The sequence below is a fragment of the Mus caroli genome, unplaced genomic scaffold (assembly GCF_978045245.1).
Source record: "Mus caroli unplaced genomic scaffold, Mus_caroli_1 scaffold_2, whole genome shotgun sequence".
NCBI classification, from domain to species: domain Eukaryota; kingdom Metazoa; phylum Chordata; class Mammalia; order Rodentia; family Muridae; genus Mus; species Mus caroli.
In genome coordinates this window covers 62,144,157-62,159,645 of record NW_028227257.1, presented here as the reverse complement: position 1 = coordinate 62,159,645, position 15,489 = coordinate 62,144,157, and the positions used below count along the sequence as shown (strand labels likewise).

Genomic DNA, 15,489 nt, shown 5'->3' with positions numbered 1-15,489 from the left:
TGTCTCCTTTTTCATTTCTGATTTTGTTAATTAGGATGCTTTCCCTGTGCCCTCTAGTGAGTCTGGCTAAGGGTTTATCTATCTTGTTGATTTTCTCAAAGAACCAGCTCCTTGATTGGTTGATTCTTTGAATAGTTTTTCTTGTTTCCACTTGGTTGATTTCGCCCCTGAGTTTGATTATTTCCTGCCGTCTACTCCTCTTGGGTGAATTTGCTTCCTTTTGTTCTAGTGCTTTTAGGTATGTTGTCAAGCTGCTAATGTGTGCTCTCTCTAGTTTCCTTTTGGAGGCACTCAGAGCTATGAGTTTTCCTCTTAGAAATGCTTTCATTGCGTCCCATAAGTTTGGGTATGTTGTGGCTTCATTTTCATTGAACTCTAAAAAGTCCTTAATTTCTTTCTTTATTCCTTCCTTGACCAAGGTATCATTGAGAAGAGTGTTGTTCAGTTTCCACGTGAAGGTTGGCTTTCTATTATTTATTTTGTTATTGAAGATCAGCTTTAGTCCATGGTGATCTGATAGGATGCATGGGACAATTTCAATATTTTTGTATCTGTTGAGGCCTGATTTGTGACCAATTATGTGGTCAATTTTGGAGAAGGTACCATGAGGTGCTGAGAAGAAGGTATATCCTTTTGTTTTAGGATAGAATGTTCTGTAGATATCTGCCAGATCCATTTGATTCATAATTTCTCTTAGTTTCTCTGTGTCCCTGTTTAGTTTCTGTTTCCATGATCTGTCCATTGGTGAAAGTGGTGTGTTGAAGTCTCCCACTATTATTGTATGAGGTGCAATGTGTGCTTTGAGATTTACTAAAGTTTCTTTAATGAATGTGGCTGCCTTTGTATTTGGAGCATTGATATTCAGGATTGATATTTCCTCTTGGAGGATTTTACCTTTGATGAGTATGAAGTGTCCCTCCCTGTCTTTTTTAATGACTTTGGGTTGGAAGTCAATCTTATCAGATATTAGAATGGCTACTCCAGCTTGTTTCTTCATACCATTTGCTTGGAAAATTGTTTTCCAGCCTTTCATTCTGAGGTAGTGTCTATCTTTTTCTCTGAGATGAGTTTCCTGTAAGCAGCAAAATGTTGGGTCTTGTTTGTGTAGCCAGTTTGTTAGTCTATGTCTTTTTATCGGGGAGTTGAGTCCATTGATATTAAGAGATATTAAGGAAAAGTAATTGTTGTTTCCTGTTATTTTTGTTGTTAAAGTTGGCATTCTGTTCTTGTGGCTGTCTTCTTTTAGGTTTGTTGAGGGATTACCTTCTTGTTGTTTCTAGGGCGTGGTTCCTGTCCTTGTATTGGTTTTTTTCTGTTATTATCCTTTGAAGGGCTGGCTTCGTGGAGAGATAATGTGTGAATTTGGTTTTGTCGTGGAATACTTTGGTTTCTCCATCTATGTTAATTGAGAGTTTGGCTGGGTATAGTAGCCTGGGCTGGAATTTGTGTTCTTTTAGTGTCTGTATAACATCCGTCCAGGATCTTCTGGCTTTCATAGTCTCTGGTGAAAAATCTGGTGTAATTCTGATAGGCTTGCCTTTATATGTTACTTGGCCTTTTTCTCTTACTGCTTTTAGTATTCTATCTTTATTTAGAGCATTTGTTGTTCTGATTATTATGTGCCGGGAGGTATTTCTTTTCTGGTCCAGTCTATTTGGAGTTCTGTAGGCTTCTTGTATGTTCATGGGCATCTCTTTCTTTAGATTTGGGAAGTTTTCTTCTATAATTTTGTTGAAGATGTTTGCTGGTCCTTTGAGTTGAAAATCTTCCTTCTCATCCACTCCTATTATCCGTAGGTTTGGTCTTCTCATTGTGTCCTGTATTTCTTGGATGTTTTCAGTTAGGATCTTTTTGCATTTTACATTTTCCTTGATTGTTGTGCCGATGTTCTCTATGGAATCTTCTGCACCTGAGATTCTCTCTTCCATCTCTTGTATTCTGTTGCTGATGCTCGTATCTATGGTTCCAGATTTCTTTCCTAGGGTTTCTATCTCCAGTGTTGCCTCATTTTGGGTTTTCTTTATTGTGTCTACTTCCCTTTTTAGGTCTAGTATGGTTTTGTTCATTTCCATCATCTGTTTGGATGTGTTTTCCTGTTTTTCATTAAGGACTTCTACCTGTTTGATTATGTTATCCTGTTTTTCTTTAAGGATTTGTAACTCTTTAGCAGTGTTCTCCTGCAATTCTTTAAGGGATTTTTGTGCTTCCTCTTTAATGTCTTCTACCTGTTTACCAGTGTTCCTTTGTATTTCTTTAAGTGTGTTATTAAAGTCCTTCTTGAAGTCCTCTACCATCATCAGGAGATATGCTTTAGATCCATGTCTAGCTTTTCCGGTGTGTTGGGGTGCCCTGGACTGGGCGAAGTGGGAGTGCTGGGTTCTGATGATGGTGAGTGGTCTTGGTTTCTGTTAGTAAGATTATTACGTTTACCTTTCGCCATCTGGTAATCTCTGGGGTTAGTTGTTGTCGTTGTCACTGTTTAAATATTGGAGCAGAAGCTGTGTTCCACTCACCAGCAGTCTCAAAATCCTGTGGCGGGGGTCGTGGGTAGCTGGTGGTACCCCGGTGCTGGTCCAGCCGGAAGAGGCCTGTGGTCCTACTCAGGCCGGTTTTCTGCTTCCCTAACTAATGCAGTCTCTGGTCCCGTGCGCAATTGGATTGGAGCAGAAGCTGTGTTCCACTCTCCAGAAGTCTTAAGATCCTGTGGCGGGTGTTGTGGGTAGCTGGCGAGTGTCAGCCGACCCTGAGCCCTAGCTACCCCGGTGCTTTTCTGACCGGAAGAGGCTTGTGGACCTATGTAGGCCGGATTTCTCCCTCCCCAACCAAAGCAGTCTCAGTTCCCGCGTGATTGGACTGGAACAGAAGCTGTGTTCCACTCACCAGCAGTCTCAAAATCCTGTGGCGGGGGTCGTGGGTAGCTGGCGGGTGTCAGGCGACCCTGCGCTCTAGCTACCCTGGTGCTGATCCGGCCGGATGAGGCCTGTGGCCCTACTCAGGCCAGTTTCTGCTTCCCTAACTAATGCAGTCTCAGGTCCCGCGCGCAATTGGATTGGAGCAGAAGCTGTGTTCCACTCACCAGAAGTCTTAAGATCCTGTGGCGGGTGTTGTGGGTAGCTGGCGAGTGTCAGCCGACCCTGTGCCCTAGCTGCCCCGGTGCTTTTCTGACCGGAAGAGAACATGTCCATTCTTAGCCAAGTTTACTAAGTTGTCCAGGGTCCAAGAATCAGTTTTTTCTTCTGTGAATTAAAAGCAGCGACATTTTCATTAATCTTTTCAGAAAGAAAATAGTTTAGTGTTACTATTATAGTAATCAACATGTTCCCAAAGCCTACATGTTAGGCCACCTGGAATCATAAATGCCTTCAACCCAGTTTTAGAAATCAGATGGGGACTGGTGTGATAGCTCAGAGGAACTTAATTAACCACCTGAGTTGGATCTCCAAGACCCACATGGTGTAGAGAGAGGATCAGCTCTCAAGAAGCTGTCCTCCGACTGTCACACACACACACACACACACACACACACACACGAATAAATAAAAATAAATGAATAAGTAAATGCATAAATAGATGTGAAAAATCTTAAAAGAGAGAGACCAGACATAAATAAGCCCTGGGAAAGGCTTCCGACCCTAGAACATGACATGGGAAAGCACCCAGACTCTGGTAACAGAGTAGAGACAGAAACAGCACTGGATCCTAACTGATGAGAGACTCTAGCTTGGATTGGCTGAATGTGAGAAGACCTGACAACCAATCGAACAGAAGGCTGCCACCCTGTGCCAGGATGCCTCAGGTCCCCACAGGAACACGCATGCTGACTACTTCAGTGATTACCCAAGGCTAAGAAACATCTGTGAAAGAAGAAGAAGCTGACTACACCATCCCAAGCAACGCTATGGCAAGCATTTTCCTCACTGTATAATTTCCCACTGGTTCTAAAACAGCATACGGTGACAAAGCTACTACCATCTAGAAGGTAACATGCCTTTGGCCTTTTCAGCTCTGAATCTTCAACAGTTCTATGAACATTGCAGTCACTTAACTGCAGTCTGGATGGCAGTCACCCGACGTGGTCTAACTTAGGAAGAGTGTCATGCTGCTCAGCTAGTTTTCCTCTCCAAATGAGTTGGGAGAAATCTAGGAGAACTGAGCGAATGAGGCCCTGAATTCTAGACCCCAGGGAGACCTTAAAGCATCTTAAAGACTGAAATCTTAGGATGGGAGAAGTTAGGTCTTTGTACAAAAGGTCATAAACATCCATTCACAGTGTCCCAATGAATCTGCACAAGATGAAAACATGAACAAGTTTTTCCAGGCTAAGTGCCTAGAGCAGGAACCAGTTGTTGGAGAGCTCCATCAGTATGCCCCTGTACCCCAGGGATGGCATGGCTGACAGGCCGTGCAACTGGGCCTCGGATGATGCTCGCTTCCGACATCCTATCAGTTTTTACTTACCTATACAGCCACTTAGCTTAAAGACACAATTCCCACCTTCCCCTGCTTCTAGGTGGAATATGAACATGCATTCCATAAGCAGTTTCTCAGTCATTACTGCCTCCATGGCTTGAGAAATGATTGAACTACTCAGAGCTCCAGCAGCCATCTTGGATCATACCTTGGTACACAGACCAACACCAAGGTACAAAGAGACCCAGTCCTTGTTAACTGCAACTCCAGTCAGCCCCGGATCTCCTATAGATCCTGCTCGTGGGAGGGAAAGATACTATCTAGCTTGTCACATAATTACTTAGGCTCAGAACCAGGACTAACAGCTCTTCCAACACTGATGCCACACAGGCTGTGAGCCACACTGTTACAGACCTGAAGCTTCATTGGTCCATTTGTATAAAGCAATCAGACCCCTACCCCTCCAAGGCATTGCAAGAGCACAGAGAACTGACCAGCCTCCCCATCTTCTGGGGACTGAGGGAGAAAACAATCAAGGCACAGCCCAGAAAGCACAAAGCTACACTGCTGAGATTTGCAGGGGAAATGGTACAATAGGCTGGGGAAGTGCTGAGCACGGACACTGCCCTGCTGGCCACCCAAGCATGAGGACCTAAGTTTAGATCTCCAGCATGCTCATGAGGTGAAGTGAAAATGACTCCCGATGGCCAGTCCTGAGCACGCGGGCTAAGGCCTTGAAGCTGTCAGATACAGGATCAACTTTTTTTCTGGGCTTCCTAACAGATAGGGGTTGGGATGGGGTGGAGTGTTCATATATCAATTTGGAGACCAGAAATGGGTGGTTGTGAAAGAAGCGCCTGAGGCCTGAGTCAGGTATCAGCACTCTTGGGTTGTGGGCCTACATCTGCCCTGTCACTGGGCATAGCCACTTGGGGAGACAGAACTCAGGCAGTTTGACTGTGCTTATCCCACATCACCACCAGGGCGAGTGCTGGGCTGTAGGGAAGTGCCAAGGTATCTCTGTAAGAAGCTGATTCAGGGGATCCCCAGGCAAGCGAGGTGGCTAGGGCCATGGGTTCTCAGGCTCTTGGACATCCAGGCACCTCAGGGAGTCACAGAAAAGCAGAGTCGGGGGCTCATGGGTTACGTCTGGCCCAGGGCCAGCGGGAAAAGGGGGTGCTCTGGCTTGTCCCACGAGGATTGTCCTTGGCTTATCAGCAGGCTTGGTGGAGGTTGTGGCTGGGAGCACGGAGAGGCCTTCTTCAGGAGACTAGGCTGCAGCTCTGTAGGTGAAGGCCTTCTCCATGGCTTCCCATGGCAGAGCTCAATGAAAAGACGCAGCCCGTGGTTCTAAACAGTTTAATGTTAAGGTGGAAAATGGATGCATAAAGCCATACCCCACTTCTCAGGGTGGACCTGAGATTAAATACCTTTGGCAGGGAGGAATGTCTGGGAAGGGAAGCTTATTGGCCCTACCCTCTAGACCTCTAGGTACCTCATTAGCATGGAGAACTCTGTTTCCAGCCTACTTGACTGTGTTCTTTTCCTATTGTCTTGGTCGGAGATGTTAGGGATGCCTCATCTACATGTGGAAGGGCTTGGGAGTGTTCCCCTTACATGACTGATGGCTACAAATCTATGAAGTGGGGCTGAGGCTACATGACAGGGGCCTGGTGAGCAGGTGAAGCTCCTACTGTCCCTTCAGGGTCTCTGGGACTTCAAGCTTGACCTTGCCAGGCTTCCTCTCAGTCCACTGCCCTGCATAGCACCTCTGAGATGCTTCCCAGGGAAGAAAGCACTTCTCACATCCCCAAACACAATTGGGATTATTGAAACATTGAGGCTCAGTGGTCAAGTCCCAACGATTAATAACTTTCAGATCAAAAGTATGAGTTACTGAAAAAAAGAAAAGTTTGAGTTACTGAAAGCCAGAAAACAGGCAAGTGTGGTAGTTTGAATATGTTTGGCCCAGGTAGTGGCACTATTAGGACGTGTGGCCTTGTTGGAGGAAGTGTGTCACTGTAGGGTTGGTCTTTGAGACCTCCCTCCTAGCTGCCTGGAAACCAGTCCTCTCCTCTTTGCCCTTGGAACAAGATGTAGAACTTTCAGCATCTCCAGTAACCATGCCTGCCTGGATGCTGCCATGCTTCCTGCCTTAATGATAATGGGCTGTAAGCCAGCACCAGTTAAAGGTTATCCTTAATAGGGTTGCCTTGGTCATGGTCTCCTCACAGCAATGAAAACCCTAGCTAAGACACAAGTGATACAGAAACTGAAATAAAATGCTCTCAACATCATTGCCAGATGAGTTTTCAACCACCGTTTCCTGTGTCTAGATGATTTATTGAATTTACATTCTTTACAGATTCTAACATCTTAAATATTAGCAAACATTTTTACACATGCACACTAAAATCATTATGGCCTGACATTTATATGCCTGTAAAACACATTTTATTCCAACTGTTTTCATCAAAAAAAAAATGTAACCTGCTGAAAACTGACACCTGCATATTTTACATTGAAGGGGGAAAAATGCACAAACAACTGAGATATAAAACCTATACATTTGCTCTTAGCACCAACTGGGAATGAAAAGCTCTAAAGCAACCTTCACTTCTGCTTAGCCATTGCTCCAAAGTTTGTGTTGTTTGCTGCAAGATACCCACAAAATACCATAATATTTGTGCAAAAATCTTCTTGAAAAAAATATTTTCTGTATCAGTGTGGTTTTTTGAATGAAAATGTCCCCCATAGACTCATAGGGAGTGGCATATTGGAGGTGTGTTTTTTGTTGGAGGAGGTGTGGCCTTTATTGGAGGAAGTGTGTCACAAGGGGTGGGGCTTTGCTGTTTCAGAAGCTCAAGCCAGGCCCAGTGGTTCACTCTCTCTTCCTGTTGCCTGAGGATCTCGATGTAGAACTTTGGGCTGTTTCTCCAGCATCGAGTCTTCCTGCCTGCCACCATGCTTCCCAACATGATGACAACTGACTGAACCTCTGAACCAGCCAGCTCCAATTAAACATTTTCCTTTGTAAGAGTTGCTGTGGTCATGGTGTCTCTTCATAGCAATAGAAACCCTAACTACCCAAATTACTCGCTACAGTCAGCAAAAGTCCTTTCCTAAAAATGCTGCGGGAGAGAGGGAGCCTCTGAAAAGGATTCTTGTCACTAAGTGTCACTAAGTGACAAAAATCGGCCATGCCCCCTTAGAATAGTCCTCATAGTTAAGATCTCTACCACTAATTGTTTTGAAAAACCTTAATATTTGTCAGAGTTTTAGATCACAGGTGCTTTAAGCATAAGAGAGTAGAGGACGGACAGTGCTCTCTGTGGCTTCTCTCGTGGACTGGGTGTTTGGGGAACACAACTCAAAAAAGAGATTGATCCTGAAAGAATATCCTTTGATGAGAGTTCCCTGCGGCTGGCCCTCGTCCAGGTTTGGTTAAGATTAGGGATACCCTGCAGATACTCTCCATGCTTCTGAATATTACATGCAAGAACATGTCGATAAAATAGTAAAACATGAATAAGCTATGGTTTTCAAGTTTAGCCCAAAATTTTGATTGACATAATTAGCTTAAAATATTAGGGGAAAAAGATTCTAACCTAATATTCTAATATCTAATATTGTTTCTAATAACAAATATCAAACAAGAGAGTTTGGGTGATCATAAAGCGGTGGTAAAAATATCTTGCCCATCAAGGGCAAAAGTATGCTCAGCACGGTTGCCACTCAGTATTCTCAAGAACATTCTCCAGGAGCCCTGCATTGATGACAGCTCCTCACTGGCTCCCAGTGTCAAATGTTAACACTGTCCAGACACCCCAGGTGACCACTAGGTGGCACCACTACACTGCTCCATCTCCAAACAGTTCCTTTTGCCTAGCGTGGTCCCAAGGAACCAACAACGCTTCAAAACACAAGAACCTCACTTCAACATTTAACAAATGAACAAAGACAAAGCTTAGAAAACACTCTAATTCTTCCTATAACTACTGATACAATGTTGGTCCTGCAGTCAGCAAGGAGTAGCTTATGTAGCTAATTGTCATTGTTCCTTTCTTTTTGAGCTGTAGCCCATGCTGGCCTGGAACTCACTGTGTAACCTAAATTGGCCTTAAACTCTTAGTAATCCCAGCCTCCCAAGTGTTGGAGCAGCATCCAGTTTTGAATGGGAATGTTCCCATAGGCTCATGTATATGAATCTTCAGTTGCTAGGCAGTGAATGGCACTGTCTGGGTGGTTTAGGAGGTCTGGCCTTGCTGGAGGAAGCACGTCTCCAAAAGTCAATTTTGAGGTTTCAAAGCCACAGGCTACTCCCAGTTCACTCTTCCTCTGCTTTGGGTTTGAGATGTGATCTCTCCACTGTTCCTGCTGCTGCATCTGCCATGATGCCCTGCCATGATGGACTCTGATTTCTTTGGTACTATAAACCCAGATAAACTCTTTCTTTTACAAGTTTCCTTGGGTCATGGTGTTTCATCACAGCAACAGAGAAGTGAACAAGCCAGCTCATTCTAGCTGGGATGTCAACTCCCTCTCCAGGGAAGTGTGTCATTGCAATACAGCAACTAAGGTCAGTAAGTACAACACTGAGAGATATCTTCTGAAAGGACACAGCAGGAGTCCTTTCTGCTTTGTCTTACACAGGTGGTTATCTGACCATAAAAGCACCATCCACGAGCTGGGCGTGGTGGTGCACGCCTTTAATCCCAGCACTTGGGAGGCAGAGGCAGGAGGATTTCTGAGTTCAAGGCCAGCCTGGTCTACAGAGCAAGTTCCAGGACAGCCAGAACTACACAGAGAAACCCTGTCTCGAAAAAACAACAACAAAAAAAAAAGCACCATCCACATTCTCTTCAAAATGCCACACCCAAAGGCTGTTAATTAAATATCTATACTTATTTACACAATGGGACTCAGCAAAGTGACTCGTTTGTTTGTTTGTTTGTTTGTTTGTTTGTTTGTTTTGAAACAGGGTTTCTCTGTCTAGCCCTGGCTGTCCTGGAACTCACTCTGTAGACCAGGATGGCCTCGAACTCAGAAATCCTCCTGCCTCTGCCTCTCTGCCCCTCTGCCCCTCTGCCCCTCTGCCCCTCTGCCCCTCTGCCCCTCTGCCCCTCTGCCCCTCTGCACCTCTGCACCTCTGCACCTCTGCACCTCTGCACCTCTGCACCTCTGCACCTCTGCACCTCTGCACCTCTGCACCTCTGCCTCTGCCTCCCAAGTGCTGGGATTAAAGGCATGCGCCACCACTGCCAGGCAGCAAAGTGACTCAAGATTTTCCAGGCTATGCAACTTGGCTGGTACAGAAGTTTGGGCTGAGCATATAAGTGAAGTTGAGTCATATCAAATGCCCTGTGAGCAAAAACTCTAACTGAAAAAAAATTAAATAAATAAGCAAATAATAAAGCTCTGCAATTTGCCAAAAGCCCCAGGATACGCACAAAGTACATAGATGGAGTGCACACCACTTACTGCCCAACCTAAATAAACAGTGCTGAGGTTTTCAGAGACTTTTAAAATCAACCCAGCCTGTGATCTTAGAGCATCTATAGTCATCAATGTCCTTGAGAGTGAAGTGACATCAGTGGACGGACTCTGAGCAGCGGATATTTCATTCACCTAGAACACTGCTGTTGGTTCTGTTTGTGGCTGGCAGGGATGCAGAACAGGCAGTTTTTGTCCATTCTTTTACACTCGTTACCACCAAACCACAGGCTCAGGTGGGTCCCAAGAACATTTTAAATGTGTTTGCTTCTGGCTTGCCCTCTGCCTTGGCAGTCTGTTGCTTCATATCATCTCCTGCTCCAAACCTCACAGCCCTTTCCCTCTCTAAAGTGATGAAGGCAAGGGCCGACTCAAGTGTTTGCAGAGGGTTGGGCTCCCCTTGTGGACTCCTGTTGTGTCCATCTGAAGAGGGAGGGACCTGGATATTCTTCCCAGCTTGGAGAAGAGAGAGGACAGGGAAGGTGTGAAATCCTGGCCTTGGTAACTGGAGAAGTGGTGTCATGTGGTGTCAGCATAGATCCCAACCACACAGAGAATGTCCCAGTCTACCTGGAAGTGGAGGCCACAAAGGCAGAAGCACATCCATTAAAATGATGACAGGTGCCTAGAGTGACTGTGTGACAAGAGCACTGTGCTGGGAATGTACTGACCACAGGAGGCCAGCAGGTCTCAGCTCCTCTGGCCTTTTGCCAGTCACCTCTGGGCAGGGTACATACACCAGAGTCTTGCCTGGCACCCACAGTCATGGACCCTTGGTCCCACCTGGCACTACCAAGGCCAAAACTTCTTTAGGACATTAAACTACAGGGTTAATCTCTGACCTTAGCAAAGTAAGACCTTTTCCAACATGCCAGCCAATAAGAAAAAGGATCTGACAAGGTGAGAGAGAGATGGCAAAGCGATAGATGGACACGCAGGCTTCTTTATGGGGACAGAGGAGAGCAGAACTCGCTGTCACCATGTCCCTCCACCCATGCAAACTTCCCAGCTCTGTTCTGAAGAGAAGCAATCTGTGGTCCTCTCCTTTTGGACAAAATAGCTGGTTCTCAAAGGGATCTTCCTTGGCCCATGGTCTTTATCTCTCTTTTAAGAGCTTTAAAGCCTTTTATAGAAGAAGCCAGGACAGGAACACGGAGATGGACAAGGGAGGGACAGAGGAAGGAAGGTAAGGAGGGAGGGAGGGAGGAAGGGAATGAGAGAAGGAAAGTGAGAGGGAAGGAGGGAGGGAGGGAGAGATGGAGAGATGGAGAGAGGAGGCAGCACAGGAAGAGAAGAGATGAGTTCTTTTACAGCCGAACAGCTTCCTTTGTCAGAGTGGAAGAAGTATCTTCCTTTATACTCAGCAAAATGTAAATGTATGCAGAATGTTCCCAAGTGATTATTTTTACATACAAATTATGATCAATTTCCATAAAGTCTAGTTTTTAAAAGTATATATATATATATATATATATATATATATATATATATATATATTATCATCCCTCATCGATGAGGGATGATAATTTGACCAGGAGCTGGAGAAGTGTATGAGCTAATGGGCAAGGGAAGCCTGCAGTCAATAAACAGAATGAAGTGAAAAAGCCCCACCCCCACCTTTCCCCACAAGGAGAAAACACTTATGTCTGGGTACCAGCTGTGCTGCCAACCCTGTGGTCTTCAGTATTCACTTCACATTAACCCTAAGTTAGCCACACCAAGACCTATTTAAACTCCAAGCAAAATACCTTGAGTGGGAAATGTTTAGCAACTAGATATCGCTACTCAGCTGAGAGTATCACAATTATATTCCTACACACTGGGTTCATCAACTCCTGTCCCCAAGCTAAGTGTTTAGCATCATTTTACGGATGTAAAGAAATCATTACTGAGTTCTGAATTACACTCTTGGTTAAAGAAAATACAGAAAGAAAGAAAAAAAATCATCCATGTCATCAACTTTAGCTTTTAGATGAAGAGCTTAACCCCTCACACAACACAACAAAGCCTGCTGCTACCCCATGGCAGTACTAACCCTCGATTTCAGGACTAGTTACAAGAAATTAAAGTGAAGAAGACATTTGGAATTTAGGGTGTAAGAATGTGCGCCAAAACATAATTAGTGCCTCCGAATGTGAGCAGGTGGATTAGACTAATTTGTGGAATGCTGTTGGAGAGACGACCCACGGGAAGCTGGGGAGAAGAAAAGAAGGGCCCAGTGTCTCAGCCACTTGGGGTTCCTGCAGCGGATCTCACAGGGGAGGAAGGGGAGTGGAGCCCTGTCCTCCAGAGCCCTGGCCAGCATTACCCATTATGCCTGCCTGGCATTATAGCCCTGGAAACCAGGGTCCAAGCAGCTAGGGCCAGGCTGTGTGCCTCGCTCCGTTCGTTCTCAGCTTAATTTATATGATAATTAGAGTCTGCTGCCAGAAGCAAGAGCATCTGCCAAGAGTAAAGTCCTCAGAAAGCCAAACGGAGGCTGGTGTGTGCTGTGGTGCCATCCGAGTGCTGACTAAGAGCTTTCTTTTATCTCCTTTTGAAGCCATAAAGTGCCCTTCGTGTTATTACTAGCCGGGAATTTTTTTTTAACAGTCCCGCGCTGACAGCAGTGATTTAACACTTGCACAAAACAATAGCACTTCACGCCACTTAATAAACCTTTGGGCTGTGCGACTTCCAGTTTTCTTGCTGGCTGGATTTTATGGTCTGGTAGCTCCCGAACAGTCTAGTATACAAGCCACAGAAACAGTGTAAAGATGATGTGAAAGAGGCTGTGTTTGGGCCCTTGCAGATGCATTTGATGAATGAGGCACACTCCATGACCACAGGCTCACTCAAAGATGCTTTGGCCCACTTTACCCACTGAGCTGAAATACTACAATAAGCCTCCCCGGGGAAGGGTCAAGCTGAGAGCATGGTGGTTAGCCTAGCCCTACACCTAATTTTTCCCAAAACATCTGCCAGAGTAAGAATTAAGTGTCCTAACCACCTGTTCACGCTGCAGCCGCACGGTTGCCACACAGTTACCCTTCTCAGGAATGGATCTATTCACCTTTCAAATATTTGAATACCAGGGGTGAGCAGCCTGGAATGAAATGATACAGGCAACAAAGAGAGGCACTTTGCTTGGACAGACTCAAATAAAATCATGTTAAAAGAGGCATAAAATAGCCGTGTTAACAGCACTCTCCTGGAAGGGAGGGAAGGTGGGGGATGAGTGAGTCCTCTAAGTCCCTAGGGACTTGGAATTGTAATCTGAATAACATAAGTAATAATGGCTGTGCCACCTATCTGTGAGGCTGGCATGAAGATCATATCACAACTGCAGGAATCATAAGGAAAAATTGGAAACATTCTTACCGAGTGCAGAGAGACAATAAAGCCAGGTGGTGGCTGGGCTCATGAGCTGGATTTAATTAATCATCTTACTTGTGTACACATAGCAGATCAGCACACTGTGTCAGGTACAAAGACAACAGGTATTTGCCAAATCAATTAAATTTCAAAACACAGGAGGATGCACATTTTGAGAACCATGATGTATTATAAAACTAAAGAGAATAGTTACGCTTTACAAACTGCGTAATTTGTTTCACTCTGGCTCAAGGATTTTAGCAAGTAGCCATCTCCACGTAATCCGCTCATTCCGTTTACTGGGTGTTATCATTGGGCATTCCTCAACCTGGGGTGGTTAAGAATACAGAAATCAAGTGTCACACTTCAGGAATTGTGGGAAGTTCCTGCATTTGATCACCACATAATGTTGTAAAGACCTAAGTCAACCAATGAGAAGCTGAAGACATAACTCACGTGAGGAGGCAGAAGGCACAGTCCCTCAAACAACTCTTTCCAGCCCTCTGGCCCAACGTTTTATAGGGAGATAAAGCCCACTGTCCATGAGATGATGTACATTTTCCAGCTGCCCTAAAAGGGCATACACTGGAATCTGGTAGATCTCCACCTTACTTCAGTGTAGGCTCTTTCTCTAGCCTCTCCTGTGTCTGTGTTCTAACCTGCTTTCCTGAGGGGTGTGTGGTAGTCATGCCATTTATGCAGGCTCTCACTGGCCCTCTGGGGTAGTAACCTGACCAGGAGCACCACCTGGATGCCTGCTGCCTGCTGCAGCTGCCAAGTTCCAGACATGTGGCATCTGGTACCCAACTGTTCCTCCCCTGCTGTGCATCCCCACTCCCCTTAGAAGGGCACCGCAACCTCTACCTGCTATGTTTTCTTTCTTGCCTAGGACCTTCCATAATTAATCCTTCAAAAATCTTTCATTGCTGTTTATAAACCCACTAGTGACATGTTTCTGGTTTGTGCAGATTTAATTTTATTACCTTTTAGATATATTATTATTATTGTTAATGTTATTATTTGTGTGTGTGTGTGCGCGCGCGCGCACGCGTGCGTGCACATGCATGTTCAGGTATTCACAAACCACAGCATATGTGTGAAGGTCAAAGAGGAACTTTGGAGTCAGTTTTCTCCTTCCATTGTGGGCTCCTGGAACTGAATTTAGATCAGCAGGCTTACAAAACAATGCCTTACTCAATGACCGTCTCACTGGCCCTTGACTGTATCAGCCTTCCTGGTTAAAGTTAGTATTCCCACACTATTTTCATGACAGTGGGTGCCCCTTCCACAAGGAAACTCCTGTGCTGAGGTGCCTCGGCCTCCGCAGGTGGAGTACACAGTAAGCGTGGGTGACTGGCCTCTGCCTGAGCAGCTTGGCAAGGCCATGATCTGAAGGATGAGCTTAGGTCACACTGTGTACAAGTTTAGAAGATGTAAAGATTCAAGGAACAGCAATACAAGTGGCGCAACTGCTGCTTCTCAATTAGATGTGAACACTAAAAGCTGAGGCAATCCATTAAAAAAAGGAGAGCTTTTTCTGTCACTTCTTTGCCGTTGCTTATCTCAACCTTCGATTCTAGGAATGCAGCAAAGAGGAGATTAGCTGCAACCTTCAAAGCTAAAGCCAAGTACTTTAGCCGGAAGGTAATTAGCTGGAGGGGTGGGGTGGGGGGAGTCATTATTCAAAACACAGTCTAGAGGTGGCACAGAGCTCACACATAAAAGAAAATAAATACTTTGGAAAGATCACTTCAAAAAGCCGCAAAGCAAGTTGCAACAGCCAAATATGTTTCTCACAGATGACTGTGGAAATAAGGCAGAAGGCAACACCTCAAAAAACTTTAGCATCAGAAAATAATAAGCAGAATTAACATCTTGTTAAAGGTTAAATGTGGCACATTTACGACGGCAAGTGTCTGTTCTATGCACAGAAAGACAGCTTTTTGAAGGAAAGAACACCTTGATAAATAAATGTTCCAAGATACAAACTACTCATAAATTTTTGGAAACACATCCAAATTCTCTAGAATCCAAAAATGTAAATTAAGGCATGACATCATCTTTTTTTTTTTTTTGGTTTTTCAAGACAGGGTTTCTCTGTGTAGCCCTGGCTATCCTGGAACTCACTCTGTAGACCAGGCTGGCCTTGAATCCAGAAATCTGCCTGCCTCTGTTTCCCAAGTGCTGGGTGGGATTAAAGGCGTGCACCACCACCACCCGGCTGGCCTGATA

At 45.0% G+C, this 15,489-nt stretch overlaps 1 protein-coding gene across 4 annotated transcripts in view; it reads right to left on the bottom strand.

Annotated features, from left to right (window-relative positions):
- Fsip1 (fibrous sheath interacting protein 1) overlaps positions 1-15,489 on the bottom strand; it is a 128,663-nt gene that overhangs the window by 63,994 nt on the left and 49,180 nt on the right. The window contains exon 11 of one of the 4 annotated variants that reach the window (XM_021155192.2): positions 13,303-13,585. The exons of the other annotated variants lie outside the window; for them this stretch is intronic. Coding sequence (XP_021010851.1) covers positions 13,496-13,585 — 90 coding nt within the window. The 3' untranslated portion in view covers positions 13,303-13,495. Of the gene's footprint in view, positions 1-13,302; positions 13,586-15,489 lie in introns of those variants that run through there. 4 annotated transcript variants of the gene reach the window in all.